General features: G+C 37.0%; 2 protein-coding genes and 1 pseudogene across 2 annotated transcripts in view; 1 reads left to right on the top strand and 2 right to left on the bottom strand.

Annotated features, from left to right (window-relative positions):
- The window catches only part of MCCC2 (methylcrotonyl-CoA carboxylase subunit 2), a 53,431-nt gene extending 51,771 nt beyond the window's left edge, over positions 1–1,660 (bottom strand). Inside the window, exon 1 of the mRNA XM_037529551.2 lies at positions 1,403–1,660. Within this exon, the coding sequence (XP_037385448.1) occupies positions 1,403–1,531 (129 nt within the window). The 5' untranslated portion in view covers positions 1,532–1,660. The remainder of the gene's footprint in view (positions 1–1,402) is intronic.
- A 2,600-nt stretch (positions 1,661–4,260) lies between these two features.
- BDP1 (B double prime 1, subunit of RNA polymerase III transcription initiation factor IIIB) overlaps positions 4,261–17,347 on the bottom strand; it is a 79,294-nt gene continuing 66,207 nt past the window's right edge. Inside the window, exons 34-39 of the mRNA XM_037529078.2 lie at positions 17,077–17,263; positions 15,535–15,739; positions 10,913–10,949; positions 9,876–10,140; positions 8,028–8,289; positions 4,261–6,927 (exon numbers count right to left, since the gene is read on the bottom strand). Of these exons, the coding sequence (XP_037384975.1) occupies positions 6,793–6,927; positions 8,028–8,289; positions 9,876–10,140; positions 10,913–10,949; positions 15,535–15,739; positions 17,077–17,263 (1,091 nt within the window). The 3' untranslated portion in view covers positions 4,261–6,792. The remainder of the gene's footprint in view (positions 6,928–8,027; positions 8,290–9,875; positions 10,141–10,912; positions 10,950–15,534; positions 15,740–17,076; positions 17,264–17,347) is intronic.
- LOC119260192 (ATP synthase subunit d, mitochondrial-like) lies at positions 14,229–14,929 on the top strand (annotated as a pseudogene).

Genomic DNA, 17,347 nt, shown 5'->3' with positions numbered 1-17,347 from the left:
AAATGCCCTGTCCAAGTTATAAATTCAGTTATCTTATCGATTAACTCTATAATCTTAGTTTCCCAGGTATCCCTCCTCTAGTTCTATAAACACTAACATCCATCATTTCAAGATGTTTCCAGTGTCACCTAACTCTAACCTCTTCCCTAAACAATCCATCTTTCCACTGCAGTGGCAATGAAGATTCTACCAAGTCCATAGGATCATGCCACTACTCTACTTAAATAACTATCTTAGAAGACAGCCTATAAAATGAAATCTTAACAGGGCTTCCACATGTAAGGCCCCAAAATCAATCAATCATGAATTCCACCTCTGGCTATGACTTCCAAGCCCTCACACCCACTATACACTTTCATAACTCACAATACCTATGTTCTTATTAACTGCTTTGGTTTGTGCAGTCTTGCTTCATTTAACCTGATTATTCTTACCCCACCATCAAATCCAAATCACTCATTACTTCCTATTTGCAATTTTCTCTAAACTACCTTTTCAAGTTCTAGACATCACTTATCACACTTCACTATGGTTATCTGCTTTCTCATCCATCTTCCTCACAAAAATTTATGAGCTCCATTTCTACACATACATATGAAATACCCTAGACCACAGTTCACCACTTAATGTTTCTGAATTACACATTCTCTCCTGACCCCAAGAAATGGAAAAACATTCTGTCTCAGTATATTGATTTTCATTCTATTGTCTTGTTTACCCAAAGGCAAGAATACCTTCAACTGCCCTACAGTTATTTGCACAATTTATGTGTTCTCTGCGTAAGCTTAGCAACCATGGGACACACTGAATTTTCCAGTTCTGATATTTCACAAGCTCCAAGTTGTTTCTTTGCTTGACCTTGTGAAACCTCCCAATTCCAAGAAAGTCCATTCAAAGGTACTGTGGGATATCATTTTCTATTAATATAAGCAATTATTTATCTAGCCTGGTAAGCACAACCCAGACTTAGCTGTGTTAGGCCAATGGCTCCCAAAGCCGGCTGCCATCAAGCCCACTGAGGTCGTTATTAACAATGCAAATACGAGGACCTCCCTCCAGAGACTCAGAAGGTCAGGGATCAGGGGTGGGCTCAAAGCAGTCGTACACTCAACAAGTTCCCCAGGTGACAATTTGTTAAGCCAGGTTTTGAGAACCACTGATTTCAAAGCTTCGACGTACAGCACCAGTGCTATAAGTAAAGTAAAATGTTTTGCTTTGGACTTGCTTTCTTTTCAAACTTCTCACACTAGTGTGTCCCAAAATCATCCCGAGAAAATCTGAACAACCATCAGCTTCCGAGTCCAGCCAGCGCCTCGACCCCTCCTTCTGGCAGTGGGGGGACAGGATAAGGAGGAATCGGACTCGGGTCGAGCGCTCCAGCCCGGCCGCCAACCCAGCCTACCTGATAGACGGCAGATGCCGCGTCCGGCTGGGTGCCCAGGGTGGCCACCGCGTCCCCGTGATAGCAGCGCGGTCCGGGAGCAGCTGCGCGGGGGCACGGCCGCAGGGCCAGCCTCAGGGCGGTCCACATGGCAGTGGGCACAGGACAAGGGAGAAGAGCTAGAGAGCTGCTCGCGCGGGCCCAAGCCAGCTTTTCCCCTCTGGGGCCCCGCCTCGGGCTGCAGCCTCGCCGCCGTCCTCGCAACCAAACCCTGCCTGATCCTCCCGAACTGTCAGGCCCGCCCTGCGCCGGCCCGTGCGCGCCACCCGCGATTGGCCTCGCCGGGCCCCACGCCCTCCCGGAGCAGCCAATAAGGGGCGGAGGCGCAGCCCCGCGAGACTCCGTCCCGCCGCGAGCGCAGGAGCGCCCGGGCCCGGGACAGCCCGACCCTGCGGACCGCCCGCCCCGCCGCCTGAGGGCCCGAGCTGGCGGCTGCGGCTGCGGTTCGTTATAATCCGTATCAGTTCGTTTTTAGTGTATTTTCTTCTTTCTCTGCGAAGAGAGTATCCTGGGACTTCACAAACGTATTCTTCTATGCGAGCTGGAAACTGAGCAAGCACTAAGCTGCCACAAGAAATAAAACTCCTTGATGGGGGCGGGGAATCCTAATGTTATCTCATTTTAATAAAGGTAGTAATAAAGGAAATAACCCCTTAGAGGAGATACATATTTATTTAAGAAATGGTTGAAAGGGGTTGGAAAAGGGTGCAGGCTTATATGAAGGGTGGTGTTGGGCAGAGTGTCAGGGTCTGCAAGTGTGTCAACAAGAGGGCCCGCCCCACAGGGCTTTTTTCCCCTAAAGCAGGACCACAGACTCCAGGGAGATGTCCAGGGCGGGAAAGAATGAGTTTAATGGCAGATTGTCAATTTTAAGCGGAGGCATTTTGTAGAATTGCTGGAGGGTGTGGAAAATCATACAGGCTTAAAAAAACAAAGCTGAAAGTGAAAAAATTAACTCCCAAGGAAAGTTTTACCAGAAAAGAACAGTTATAATAGTGCATTATGTGGGCTGGACTCACTGCCGGCCTAGGGGCTAAGGCTCAGTGCTAACATTAGGAAGGCCTGAGTTTGATCTCTGGCCAGGAAGCTAACCCACATTGGGAGAGCAGACCTCTCCTGTCTTTCCCGCTGCTCCCCTTACCGGTGTATTTCAATAAATCTACATGTTCTGCTCCCCACTCTTGTCTCTGGTGAATTCTTTCAATGCCCCCTCCCCCCCACACACACCTCTGGCCTACACCCCATTTCTTCTACGCAAAAATAAAATCTTTAAAAAAAATAAATAGTACATTTTGTGGAACAACAGTGAATATAATGCTGAATCTGGATGAATACCGAATACGGACTAGCCCTGAATTGTGATTAACATACTGAGAGTAAGTGGGAGGTAAGCAGAGAGAGCTGTAAGAAAGCTAAAATTGTTATGTACCATGACAAAATCAATGACAACGTCTAACATTTCTAATAAGAATAGAATCAAGAAATACGAAATACCAAAAGGCTTGCTTGAACTTTCCTAGCAAATTGACTTATGCCATGTGTAATACTTAGAGATGTTAGCACAGTGCCTAGCATATTAAATGGTAGTTCCTGATTTTGAAAAAGGACAGGTTTTTAAAAATCTAGGCAGGGGAAAACGTGAGTTAAAAAAGTCAGAGTGAGTTTAGTACACAGAACTTTTATGCATATTAAGTCTTTCACCTTACTATGGTTGGCCCTAAATTTAGCTTTACATTACAAGAGAAAACAACACAAGGATTCACAAAGCCCATATTAAAAAAAAAAAAAAAAAAAAATCAAGCCAGTTGAACAGCAGCCCAATTACCCCAGGCACTAAGGTCAAAGAAAATATCTCCTAAATAGTCTTGTAAGGATATTGTTCTCAGAAGGATATTGGATGATATATTAAAGTCTACATTATAGTAAAAGTAATTTCTTTAGGCTTTTGTGCTTTTTCATATAATGTCCCTAAATAGAAGCTAACAAAACAATGCAGCCCATTAATGGCTTTGATGGTTTGACAAATTTCAAGACAAAAATTTGGTCTATCTGGAGAAATGGCTAGACTATGTATCTTTAGGAAAATTTACACAAACACTTTTCTCAGCTAAATTTTATTACCAATTAAGAGTTTACCAAGTTGGGCCTTCTGTAGCCCAGGGCTTAAAGTCTGGGAGCTATCAAGCTATCGCCAGCCACTGTGGCATGAGTTCGATCCCTAACCAGAGAGCTAACCCATGCAGTTCAACAGACCACTCCTGTATCACCCACTGCTCCCCTCAGCAGTCAATCTCATTGGATCCATCTGTTCTGCTCCTCACTGTCTCTAGTAAATCATCTCACCCACCATGCCTGTGGCTTACATCCCAGTTCTAGTATGCATAAATAAATAAATAAAATATTTTAAAGTAAATCTAAAAAAAAAAAAGACTTTGCCACTATTGACTTCAGAAGTCTGTACAGGTATGTAATATATCCAGGAATAACTTTTTCCACTTGTCTCTTTACAGATAAAGTGGCAAGAAAAAAAGTAAAAGAGATTGGATTCATATAATTATAAATTCATTACATAAGCAGTAAATAAATAAAAGTGATTCTTCACATGTGCTAGATGTGGAGGGAAAGTCTATCCTTTATTCTGTAAGATCAAGAAAATACATTAACTGCATGCACGTAAGAAAAAAGATTAATTTGTCCAGATATACTCTATTTCTAGGGATGGAAGAAACTAAGTATAAAATGTAGTGGTAAAACTGACTACCTTTAGTTAATGAAATAATATATTTAGTCATCTGAAAAGAACACAAGAGAAGTAGTATAAAATAACCTTTATTTACGTAATCTATATTTATAGAACATAACTGCTTTCTTTAGAACAAGAAAATTTACAAATGACAGATACTGCTTTTTGTCTGGCTTCTTTAAGCAAGATAGTATATACATGGTCACATCTATTTCAAATAAAATGGTGGTAAACAATGATCATTAACAGCAATTAGGCTTTTAAACCATCACACTAGCCACTTATTAAGAAATAAGTGTTCAGGAGAAAGTTCAAGAAAAAATAAAGACCTTTAATCATAGCTCCTTAAGAATTATAAAATACAAATTCTTCACAACATCTTTACATGAATTTACATGAATTCTTTAGATGAGTAAATCTTACCACCTTGTAAGGGAAATACACTGAGTAAGTTTCTCTTTTTCCTAGATTTTAAGAATATAACAGTAGGATAATTTACCTGGCTGGCTTGCTTCTCTAGTACAATGAATGCACAAAGATAAAATTATTCTTTATACAGTAAGAAGTTACATCTTCCATAAAATTAATTCATTACAGATAAACATGAGACAGATGTTAGTAAAGTTAAAAAAATAAATATTACAGAGATGATAAAATAATGATTTGATTTGGCAATCTAACACCCCAACTAACATTAAAAGAAAGAAATACTGTCAGAATGATTTTTTTTAGTTTACAAAAGCAAGGAATAAAATAGCAATGTGATTTGCTACCATGATTTTGTGACATATTAATCATGAAATAAATGAATATCCAAGAGGATTTCCATTCACTTACAGATGCTCCTTTATGACTTTTAAAATATAAACTTCACTGTAAGGCAATGAATAAGAAATGCTCTAATATCAATTTTTAATAAATTAAGATCACTATTGTACTTGCTGACCCATATCCTATTTTATTAATGAGCTTGAAAAGCTGGCCACCATTTATTCAACATACAAAACAATTATCTAGACATCAAAATACTTTCCCAATCAAAATACTGGCAGTTTCATAATGTGATCAACACCATTTTGATTATCAGGCATAACATGTAAATTCAATGATAAATATCTCTTGACAAGGATATCAGCACCTTAAGGCAGGAAAAGTACTGTTTAATTTGGGGGTCAAACTGAAAGTCCACCCAATCATGTCTATCATTTTAAAAGTATTGGCTGTGGCTGATTTCACATTGAAATGAAAGAGGTGAGAAGTTGACACAGAAACCACCTGGCCCACAAACTCAAAAATATTTTGTAGAAAATGGTTCTGATTCCTGGTCTAATATATATTATCAACCCAGGAAGTTTTTCAAATAAAACAATAAATCTGCTCTTTAAGAAGTTTAATTATAGAAACACCAAAGATTTGCTTGGATGGATAAAAGAAATTACATATATAAATCTCAAAATTAAAAACAATCCTTAAATTCATAATGATGATAATCACTGACTTTATTAATAAAGTCTTAACATTATTTTACTTTATTTTTAACATCAGAATTATGTTCTGCGCTTAAAGACCTAACTGTTCCCCAAGCAGAGCTTAATGGGGGTTGGAGGGGGAGGAACTATCAAGAAATTGGTTTTTAAAATAGGAATGTGTGTTTATAGGTAAAGGAGATTGCCTTTTTTCTGGAAATTTGCCTCATAATGAAGTTAGGATTCCCCCCCCCCAAACAAATCCTGAGATTATCCAAGAAATAAGAAAAGCAAAAAAATTCACAGTACAAAGTCAATGAATTAAACTATGAGAAAGAAATTTTCAAAACATATACACTATCCAAACACAGTTATGTCACTTTAAATATCTTTAAAATTAAATAGGGAAAGGAGACAAGCAAATTTATTAATGCCTTCCTTACCCACAATCTGAGGGGTGAAAATAACTAAAACTGACTATCCTTTTAAATTAAAAATTTAAAAATAAATAAACTTTTCGATGTTTTATCTTTATAAATAATAAGTTTAAATACCTGTTCTTCAATTAGGACTAATATTACATGTACATGAAATAGAAAAATACATATTTTTTCAGTCAGCAAATAGTTGATAATAGAAAAGCTTTTAACATTTACCATACTAAAGTGAAGTTTCACAATTTGCTTACATATATTTAGAAGCAACTGAAAAGGCCTTCACCATCAAAAAAACCAAAACAAAACAAAAACAAAACCCAAACAGAAAAATTTCTTACAAAAGAACTTTCAATTAAATGTTAAACACAATCCACCTCCAAATACTTCAGCACTATGATTAGACAGAGACATTTATACAAGACATTCCAAAATGTCCATCTGTGCTCAGCACAGGAAGAGTGAAAATGTAAACAAGAGTGGTTATTTCTGAGAAAGTAGTCTTAATTGCTTGCTGTTTCCAAACGCTGAATCTATGAGAATGAAAGAAACCTCAACGTTTTCCATTGATTATAAAAGCTTCAAAGTAAGTTCATTAAATATTCAAAATCAACCTAAAGAAAAACAGCGAATGATACATTCTCCAAATACTGCTTTTCGATATACTTGACTGAAATTTTCAGACTTAAAAAAAGAAAAAAGGAGCTTTTATTCTGTTTCATCCACTTCAATAAAGATATCATTAAAGAAATATTCAGAGATTGTGGTTGGCTCCTCCCTGGAAGCCCGGTTTTGGTCACTTTTACATTCTTCATTCAGTAATGGATGGTGGTCAGAAGAAACCTAAAAATTAGGTAGTAAAAATAAGTACTCAATGCAACATTTATAAATTGATAACAGTAGTCTAAATTGAAAACTGTTTGAAAAGCAACATGGCAATAAACATTAAGAGCTATAATATATTTATACTCTCATCTAAACTGTTAATTTTATTTCTGTGCTATTAGATTAAGGAAATAATCCTAAACACAGTTCAGCATTTTATGTGTAAAATAATCTTTGTAGCATTGCTTATAATAAAAAAATTTAAATCAATATGTTAAACATGATTGGGTAAATTATAGTGTATACATGATCTGTTAAAATTTTAGTAGTACAGAAAAACACAACACTATTAAATCTGTAATAAAAACATTTTAATAGCCAGTATAAGAGTAGACTAATAAAACACAAGAGTACACAAAAGGAAACCACTATTAAAAAGAGTTGGAAAAAATTAGCATACTTATAAATCTATTAAAAATTTAAAATAGCATGCTATCAACACAAGAACAGACATATCAATAAAACAGATGGGCCTCCTTGGTGGAGTAAGGGGTTGGGATGCAACCTGTGAAGCTATTTGCAGCCAATGCAGCATGAGTTCAATCCCCGGCCAGGGAGCTACCCACATGGCACAGCAGACCTCTCGTCTTGCCCACTGCTCCCCTCAGTAGTGTATTTCAGTCAGTCTGCCTGTTCTGTTCCCCATTCTGTCTCTGGTGACTCCTCTCAGCCCCCACATCTCTGGCCTGTATCCCAGCTCTTGTATGTATAAATAAATAAATCTTAAAAAAAAAAAAAACACACACACACAAAAAAACCCAAATTTTAATTTAACCTTTCCTTGAATACTTGAGGGTGGACATTTCTTCTAAAGCAAAGAAAATAAAAGCACTGCTTTACTTCGTTTCCACAGGTCAGAGGGGTCTCTGCATTAAAGGAATGACATTGAATTGCTCATTTACAGCTAATTCAAAGATTCTATTACTTCCTATTTCATGGATGGGAGTCACTCTTCACTAATTTCTAATATCCAAATGAAAATAACAAATGTCATGTTTTCCTAGTTGAATTTAATATCAGATCCAATGTTTACAAACAATAAAATAATGATCACATACCTGAGTGGTTGAACTGGTAATATTTTCAGACTCAGACTCAGACTGAGTATTAGTAACAACACTTGGAGATGGGAGCATATCAGAGGAATCTTGAGGTTTTTTCTGGCTTTCATTTAGTGGATTAGATCTTTTCAAATTCTGTCTTGATACAGGTATAAGAGGTTTTAGGCGCTTCTTAATATGAACCTGAGTAGGTTCATTAGACTCCAAAGTATTCTTTGAACATATCAAAGACAAAAATCCCAATGGTCTTCGGCCAGGTCTAGAAAATGAAATTTAAAGATACTCAAGAATGTCCAGGAAGACACAACTTAATCCCAACTTCTTTCCACTAATACTAAAATGGCATATATAATACAACCTTAGTGGTGTCAGCACATCTACTAAGTAGTGATACCACTAAACCATTACATATATTTGTGACAAAGGTCTAATTTTACTCTAGAGCAGTACTTCTCCAGCATAAAAGTACATACAAATCACTGGGAGATCTTATTAAGATTCTGTGTGGTAAGGCCTGAGTTCTGTATGTCCATACTGCTATGGACACCTTGAGCAGCACACTTTGAGTAGCAAGATTCTACAGCAGAGATCAGCAGATTACGGTCCTTGGCCAAATCTAGCCCACCACCTGATTCTATAAATAAGTTTTATTGGAACACAATCAAGCTCATCTGTTTACAAATTGTCTATGGTTGCTTTTGCACTATAGCTACAAAACCTAATAGCTTCAACAGAGACTATGTGGCCTACAAAGCCTAATATACATAATGCATGTCCTTTAACCAAAAAAATACGCTGACTCTTGTCCTAGACCACTGATTCTTAGCCAGTTTTCACCCAAATTCTCACTCTATTTTCAACACATCTCTAATACCAGAAAAGATACTGCTTTCTACAGTTATATAATAAAGGAAAAAAAGATTAAATATACCTTCTCAAGCTACACATATCCTATCCTCCCCTCTGCCCCTAGTAGAAGCTAGTACATATCCTTCTTTTTCAAGTCACCAAAATCATGTTAATGTTCTTTATAATTTTCCATAACCCTGAAGGCTTGTGTCTAGAGTATGAGGAAAATAATGTTGAGAGACACTAGCCATAAGTTTAAATTCCACATTTATGAACTATCTGGCACACCACAAGGGAAATGCACACATAAAACAACTTCCTATCTCTCAGGTCATCTATAATTGTAGTGGCAGCTACTGTATGGCAGAATAATGATCAAAGTAATCATGATGGACAATCTGGACAAGAAAATGTAAAATACTAAGTTCTAAAAATGTTCTAAGAGTATTTTACTGCAATAAGAAAGGTTGAAATGCAGCCATTTTCAACAAAATGTAGGGAATTTGAGAGAATTAAGTGCACAAAGTAATAAGTCAGAATGATGAAAACAAACAGAACATTTACACAGCACACAATTCAACAAGGTAAAAACACTATGAAATACTAGTGGACATTAACAAACATTCTGAGGCTTCTAAGGTGTAGAGGTAGGGGAGAAGGAAAAGAACAAAGGGGCACAAGGGATGATGGTGGGGAATAAAAGAAGAAAACAACAAAATCTGTTCAATAAAATAAAAGTACTTTAAAAAAATGTTCTGTCCAAGAAGTTAAAATTAAAGTTAAGCTCTTTTTATATGGAACGTATATTTTTATGTGAAACAACCCAAAATGTTTGACATTACTGTATATCCTTTGATGAAACTACTTCCCTTTACGGAGAAATGTACACCTCATTATTGGACTTAGTCTTTATATATGGTACCTCTGTTCTCATTAGGTTATATTTATCCACTGAGGGAAAGAGAGAATTGTTTATTAAAGATTTTTTTATGATACCTGGATAGTGGGGTTTTTGATGATGATGTTCGGCTATCCATTTGTTCAGCAGCAGAACAAGTTCTTTCATTCTTATCAGAAACAATCATCTCATCTTGAGGTAACTGAGGTGTATTCTTTTCTACACGTGTATCTATTATTTTGTCAACTGATGTCGATCCTATGCTCTGAAAAGCTGAAGGTTCAAGTTGCTCTTTCTGAGGTTCTGGAGTTATATGTATGCTTCCTGTGACAGGGAAAGTATCTTGCTCTTTATAAGACTCCCCTTCAAAAATAAGAAGACAGATGATCAGCCCACATATTGAAATTAAGACTTCCAATTGAATTGCAGTATTTGAAAAAATAATGATAGTCTACCATAAATCTACCCTAATAAGATATACTATAAATTACCAGTTACCTGTACTACTAAGATTACAATTGGTTAAAAGGTATGGTAACACTTTCTGCATTCAGTACAAAATAGTCTTATCAATATATTTTAATCTTGAAAGCCATTTGTTTAATAAATATTTCTTGAACTAGCAGAATAAAAGAGCACTCATTTTTTAATCTCAGGACTAAGGGAAAGACCTATAAAAACACTTGTATATCTAACTTTCTAACTTTTAAAATACAGTTGTTGTGCTTTTACAGAATATATGGTAACTATAAAATTTTCTATTAATTATAGGAGGAGAGGAAACCTAAAAATAAAAGCATAGGGCCTCCCTGGTGGTGCAAGGGGTTAAGCATTACACTATGAAGTAATCTGAAGCCTCTGCAGTACAAGTTCAATTCCCAGCTGGCCAGGGAGCAACCCACATGGCACAGCAGACCTTCCTGTCTAGCCCACTCTCCCCTCAGCAGTGTATTTCAGTCGGTCTGCCTGTTCTGTTCCCCACTCCATCTCTGTTGAATCCTCTCATCCCCCACATCTCTGGCCTGTACCCCAGTTCTTATATGTATAAATAAATAAATCTTTATAAAAAAAAAGGTATATCAAAAATTAAGGAAACTTAGCAAAATGCAATCACATTAAACTTTATTTCACTCACCTGTTTTCTCAAAAACATTTAATTCCTTTGAACACACCTGTTTTAAGAAAATTTACACAAAATTACAAATTCATTTACCAAGTAAATAAGTCTTTCTTTAACATGCAAAAGATATCGCTGTTATTGAAATTGTTTCAGAATACAGAAGATGGAAAGCATCCAAAATTTTCTATAAATATAGCATAATATAGATACCAACTAACCAGTCTCATATCACTGCAAATATATGAAATAAAATATTAGAAGCATAATTCAGTAGTACATCATGATCAAGTAGCTTAAGAATGCAGTATTATGAAAGCTATTAATGTAATTCAACAGATTGAGGAGAAAAATCATGGTAATCTATTTTTGAGAAAAGTATCCAACAATGTGAATTCTTGAAAAAACTTAGTCATCTTTGTGACACCCAAAAATATAACAATTACAAGCCAAAACCAGCATCCAATTAATTAATACTGGAAGCATTCTCATTGATCAGGAGTAAGAAAAAGATGTTCACTATGAGGACTATTACTGACATTGTTTTGGAATTATACTATTGATTTAATGAGAAAAGATGAACAAATTAAAGATATGAAGAGAATTAAGATATTTGCAGGTGATACGATTACTCACTCAAAAAACTCAAGAGAATCAATCGAAAAAACTACTGCATACAATGAGAGAAAATCAGTAAGTTCTCTAGATACAAAAGATAATAGTCTTAAAGGTAACCTAGAAAGAAATTAGATTTATATGAAGAAAAGCCATTGAGACACAAACGATGCAATTAAATGAAAAGACACTCTTTTTATACAGGGAAGATCCAACATCTTAATTATGAGGTCAATTTCCCCTACTTTTATCTGTTAATATTATCCTAATTACTAATACCACCAGGATTTTTTTTTAAAGCAAAACAAGCTAATTCTAAAATTAATATAAATTTTAGAACACATAAGCCACTAGAAAACCATGAAAAAATGACAAAGTTGTATGGGGTGAGGGAAGAAGAAGAAACTATCTTGTTTAAGTATAAAGAAGCTACAACAGGGCCTTCCCTGGTGGCGCAGCGGTTGAGTGCTGGGCTGCGAATCTGCCTGCGGCCTCTGCAGTGCTGGTTAGATCTCCGGCCACCAGCGAGGGTCCCACATGGCATGCAGACCTCTCCTGCCACCCGCTGCTCCCCTCAGCAGTGTATTCCGTCAGTCTGCCTGTTCTGTTCCCTGCTCTGGCTCTAGTGAATTCTCTCACCCTCCCACGCTTCTGACTGTACCCAGTGCTTGTATAAATAAATAAATAAATGTTAAAAAAATAAAAATAAAAAAAAAAGCTACACAATTAAAACAATGTGATACTGGCTCCAGAACAAATAGGTGAATTAACATTAAAAAAGAGTAAGTTCAGGGGGCCTCTCTGATGGTGCAGGGGTTAGTCTCAGTGCTATCAAGCTATCCCTCCAACAGTATGGCATGAGGTTGCTCCCTAGCCAAGAATGTGACCCACATGGTGCAGCAGACATCTCCTGTCTCACTCGCTGCTCCCCTCAGTATAGTTCAGCAGATCTGCCTGTTCTGCTCCCCACTCTGTCTCTGGTGAATCCTCTCACACTTCCCCCATATCTCTGGCCTAGACCCCAGTTCTTATATGCATAAATAAAATAAATCTTAAAAAAAAAAAAAGAGTACTTCAGAAGTACGACCAAATAAATATGGGAATTTAGTATCTGATAAAAGTGGAATTTTAGATCAGTGGAGAAAAGATGATTTATAAATTGTATAAAAGGTATTGAGATAACTCGGCAGGCATCTGGGTATAATTATGTTGACTTTAATTCTGACACCAAAATAAAATCTAAAAAATAGTTAATATTAACTAAAAGGACTTACACTAAATCTCAAGGAATAATTTTTTAAAAAAATTTATTTATTTATGCACACAAGAGCAGATTGCTTCACAGTGCTGTGCTTATTAACCCCTTGCGCCACCAGGGAGGGCCCCCTCAAAGAATAATTTTTCACGTATAAAATAATCACCAAAATTCATTAAAAAAATTGGTAGGTTTGATTACAGAAAGATAAAAATGTTTATCTCTCTACAGCATATGTAGATTTTCGATTCTACAATTGTAATTTCAACTTCTAAAAGCAATTTTTCATTTTAAAACACAAAAAAATAAAATTTAGAAAAGATCACAAATAAGACCAACAGTCATAATGTTTTTCTTACATGTTAAGACATACCAATGTACATCATTATTTTTTATTTTTTTAAAGATTTATTATTATTTATTTATGCATACAAGAACTAGGGTCTAAGCCAGAGGTACAGGGAAAAGGGTGGGGGTGTGAGAGGATTCACCAGAGACAGAGCGGGGAGCAGCACAGGCAGATCTACTGAAATACACTGCTGAGGGGAGCAGCAGGCAAGACAGGAGAGGTCTGCTGTACCACGTGGGTTAGCTCCCTGGCCAGCTTGCTGCAATGACTGGTGATATGAGCCACCAGGGAGGACCCATCATTATCTTTTAAAATGATACAGGGCTTCCCTGGTGGTGCAAGAGGTTAAGCACTGCCCTATGAAGCTATCCGCAGCCTCTACAGCACAAGTTCTTGTATGCATAAATAAATCAATCTTTCAAAAATAAATTAATAAATAATAAGATGAAACTACTGAAACTGGGTGACTGGTACACACAGGGATACATTATATTAACATGTCTACCTTTTTAAATGTTTGAAATTTGTCATATTAAAAAGTTAAGCAAAGAAAGTTTACATGATAAAACCACAAAAAGTAGAGTCAAAATACAAATAGCAAATTGGGAAAAAACATCCGCAACTCCTAGATATATAACAGAGTTCCGCCAAATCTATAAGGAAAAGATTGACAAACCAACTGAAAAATGGGTAAAGAATATAAAGTCATTTCACAGAAAAGGAAAAACACAAATGGCTCTTAAGTATATGAAAAGATGTTTAACCTTACTCATAATAAGAAAAATTAAAACTACTATGGGATACCATTTTCACCTACCAAATATAAAGACTACACTGCCTCTGTTGACTATCATCTAAGCACTGTTGATCTTTAACTTTCCCTGTGAGAATGTACACTCCAACTTTTCCATAATGTAGTTACATAATACAGTACATCATGATTAGTAACCAGAAACAAAAACAAGAGAGGACCAGGAAACTGACAATAGGGATTGGGGATCAGATCTGCACAGTATTGTCAACCTGTACACAGGCTTGTTTGAGGTAACGACTGAGATAAAGAAGTTCATGTATTTTGCAAGGGAATATTTCATAAAGAGACAGTTGGGGTCAGTGAAGGATCTCAAGATGGCTGGGCAAAAACTTGCTCTAAAACCTACTGACTGGTTAGCTTTTGGGGACAACATCCCCCAAAACCAAAAGGTCATTGCTGTCGTGGAATGAGACCCTTACCTCTAGGTTAGCTACTCTCCCTGAGAATCTACCTGCTATTGACTGGGCTTACTACATGGTCAATGTGAAAGTTCCTGTTCCAGAGGATAACTATGCCACCCTGGTGGACCATGAAGAAAAAGATGTGAAAAGTTATGCTGTTTTTGAACCTCTCAAAGGCCAGGATTGAGGAGTACCAGAGAGAGCTGGAGAAGATACAGAATTCCATTAGAGGGCCTCCCTGGTGGCACAAGGGGTTCAGACGCAGCCTATGAAGCAATCCACAACCACTGCAGCGCAAGTTCGATCCCTGGCCAGGGAGCAACCCACATGGCGCAGCAGACCTCTCCTGACTTGCCGGCTGCTCCCCTCAGCAGTATATTTCAGTCAATCTGCCAGTTCCCCGCTCTGTCTCTGGTGGATCCTCCCACCCCTATGCCTCTGGCCTGTACCCCAGTTCTTGTATACATAAATAAATAAATCTTAAAAAAAAATTCCATTTGATCAGATGACGACTAAGGTCTTGAATGAAGTCTTCCCAGAAACCAAATGAAACAAGAAGTAGTATCCCTACTGGCCATACAAGCCCATTGAGAATTTATAAACTTGAGTTCAGGAGAAACTCTGGTTTTCCTAATTCTGACTATTAAAAATAATTACATCATGGGGGGAAAAATGAGACAGCTGATGAAAATCCTGGGACATGAATGAGTACATGAATGAGTACATGCATTCAAGAAACCAAAAGATGGGCAATAAGGCTAAAAAGAGAGTCAGCGACTAATAGAAGAGTTGAAAGACTAAACTGGGTCAGATAATAGAAGGCCTTAGAGATTTTGGTTTTATTCCTCAAGCAACTGGAAGCTTTAAGAATGACAGTGGTGGTGATGATATTTTTACTGCCATTTTGCAAAACAGCAATTTATTCAGAAAGGTAAAGCATCTTGACCCACAGCAATTTAGTGGTACAGTCAAGAGTCAGATCTGTATGATGCTTTTGATCTTCATTTTAGTAAGTGACAAGAGATACATATGGGTTCCAACAATTTTCACCTGCAACAGGTAGAAAGTGATAATTCAAAACTGATTTTACCTAATTATTCATGGTGAAAGTATTAGAATTATCTTTATGTAAAACATCTAAATGAAAAAGTAGAAAGAGATCCGTTGTAATACAACCATCTTACTTGCTTAATGATTCTATCTTACCTCAGAGGTATATTTCTGACAATTGTCTCTTGAAGCGAATGAACTTTTTTTGGCAGGAGGAACATTTTCACTCTCATTGAGCCTACAACGAAATCTCTTCCTAGACATAAGATCCAAATCTGTAGGCGGCTTTTCAGAATCATCTCTTCCAGAGTTAGATAAACACATGGCATCCTGACCAGCTACAGTCACTGGAAAACTCATACTGCATAATAAACACAAATACATACCTGATACAGCAAAAGAAGTTACTTAATGAGGTTAAAGTTCCTCAATTACATTACTTAATGAGGTTAAAGGCTGACCATTCCAATGAAAACTGTCAAAAAACTTCAAAGTATAATAGGTATATAGCCATGGCCATAAATAATATTAATTTTGAGCTCCATTTATCCTTTAGACATGCAACATAAATTCCATATTACACAGTGTTTTATCTGTAAAGTTGTTTTTAATCTAAAATGTCTCTTCCAAATATAAAAAGCTTAGATTTCTAATGCTACTTGATAGACAATTAGGCATTTTAACCAATGACCATTAAAATACAACTTAACAATTCTTTAGTAAATAATTAAATATCAAAAATATATAGAACTGTTCCCTTGCTATATATTACTTTTGCAACTTTCTATGAATGTATAATTATTTCAGAATTGTGAAAATACATAAATATTTACAAAATTTTAAAAGATGCCATTTTATAAACCAGATTTGCTGATTTTTTTAAAAAGATTTATTTATGCATGCATGTAAGAACTGGGGTACAGGCCAGAGGTGTGGGGGGTGAGAGGACCCACCAGACACAGAGTGGGGAGTAAAACAGGCAGATCTACTGAAATACACTGCTGAGGGGAGCAGCGGCGAGACAGGAGAGGTCTGCTGCTCCAAGTGGGTTAGTTCCCTAGCCAGGGATCAAACTCATGCTGCAGTGGCTGCAGACTGCTTCATTACTGAGACTCAACCCCTTGCACCACCAGGGAGGCCCCCAGGTTGCAAATTTTTTTCACTTTCAAAATAGTTAAATTACCAAACAAGTTTCAATGAAAGTATCATTCATACATTTAGAGGCATGTTTTTTTTTTTTTATTTGTTTGTTTGTTTTTGTTTATACATGCACTGGGTACAGTCAGAAATGCGGGAGGGTGAGAGAATTCACCAGAGCCAGAGCAGGGAACAGAGCAGGCAGAAGGACCGAAGTACACTGCTGAGGGGAGCAGCGGGCGGCAGGAGAGGTCTGCGCGCCATGTAGGACCCTCCTCCGGTGGCCGGGGAGCAGCCGGGGATCGAACCGGCGCCGCAGAGGCCGCGGGCAGCTTTGCAACCCAGCGCTCAACCGCTGCGCCACTGGGGAGGCCCCATTCATACATTTAAATGGCATCTTTATCATATATAAAAATCAATGATTTCTTCTCTAATTTACCAGATAATTACTAAATGACAGCCTCAGGACAATTACAATGTCGGTAAATGCCTTGTTTAATCAATACTGTTCAATTCATAAGGCATTTTTCTTCTAAGAAATAAGTCTAGCTCATTCATTACCTCATGTCACTCCTTTCTTCTGTATTCACTGATTTGACCAATATGGGCGCTGGCAGCAAAGAGTTTGGCATTAACTGTGTAGTGGTATCAGTAAATTCTTCTACTGCACTGGTTGGGATTTCCACCAGAGTTAAAATGAATGTGTGATCATCTTCCCCCTCTTCATGTACATCAGCAACCAGATTCACTATCAAAGTTTAAAAGTTAGTAATGAAATACTGAACCAACGAACAACAGAAAATCATTAATATCTTTCATTTCTAAACTGTCA

The sequence above is a fragment of the Talpa occidentalis genome, unplaced genomic scaffold (genome assembly GCF_014898055.3).
Source record: "Talpa occidentalis isolate TD23 unplaced genomic scaffold, MPIMG_talOcc4v2.1 talOcc4.6, whole genome shotgun sequence".
Taxonomy (NCBI): domain Eukaryota; kingdom Metazoa; phylum Chordata; class Mammalia; order Eulipotyphla; family Talpidae; genus Talpa; species Talpa occidentalis.
The sequence above is the reverse complement of the archived record's forward strand: the minus strand, read 5'-3'. Positions and strand labels throughout refer to the sequence as shown.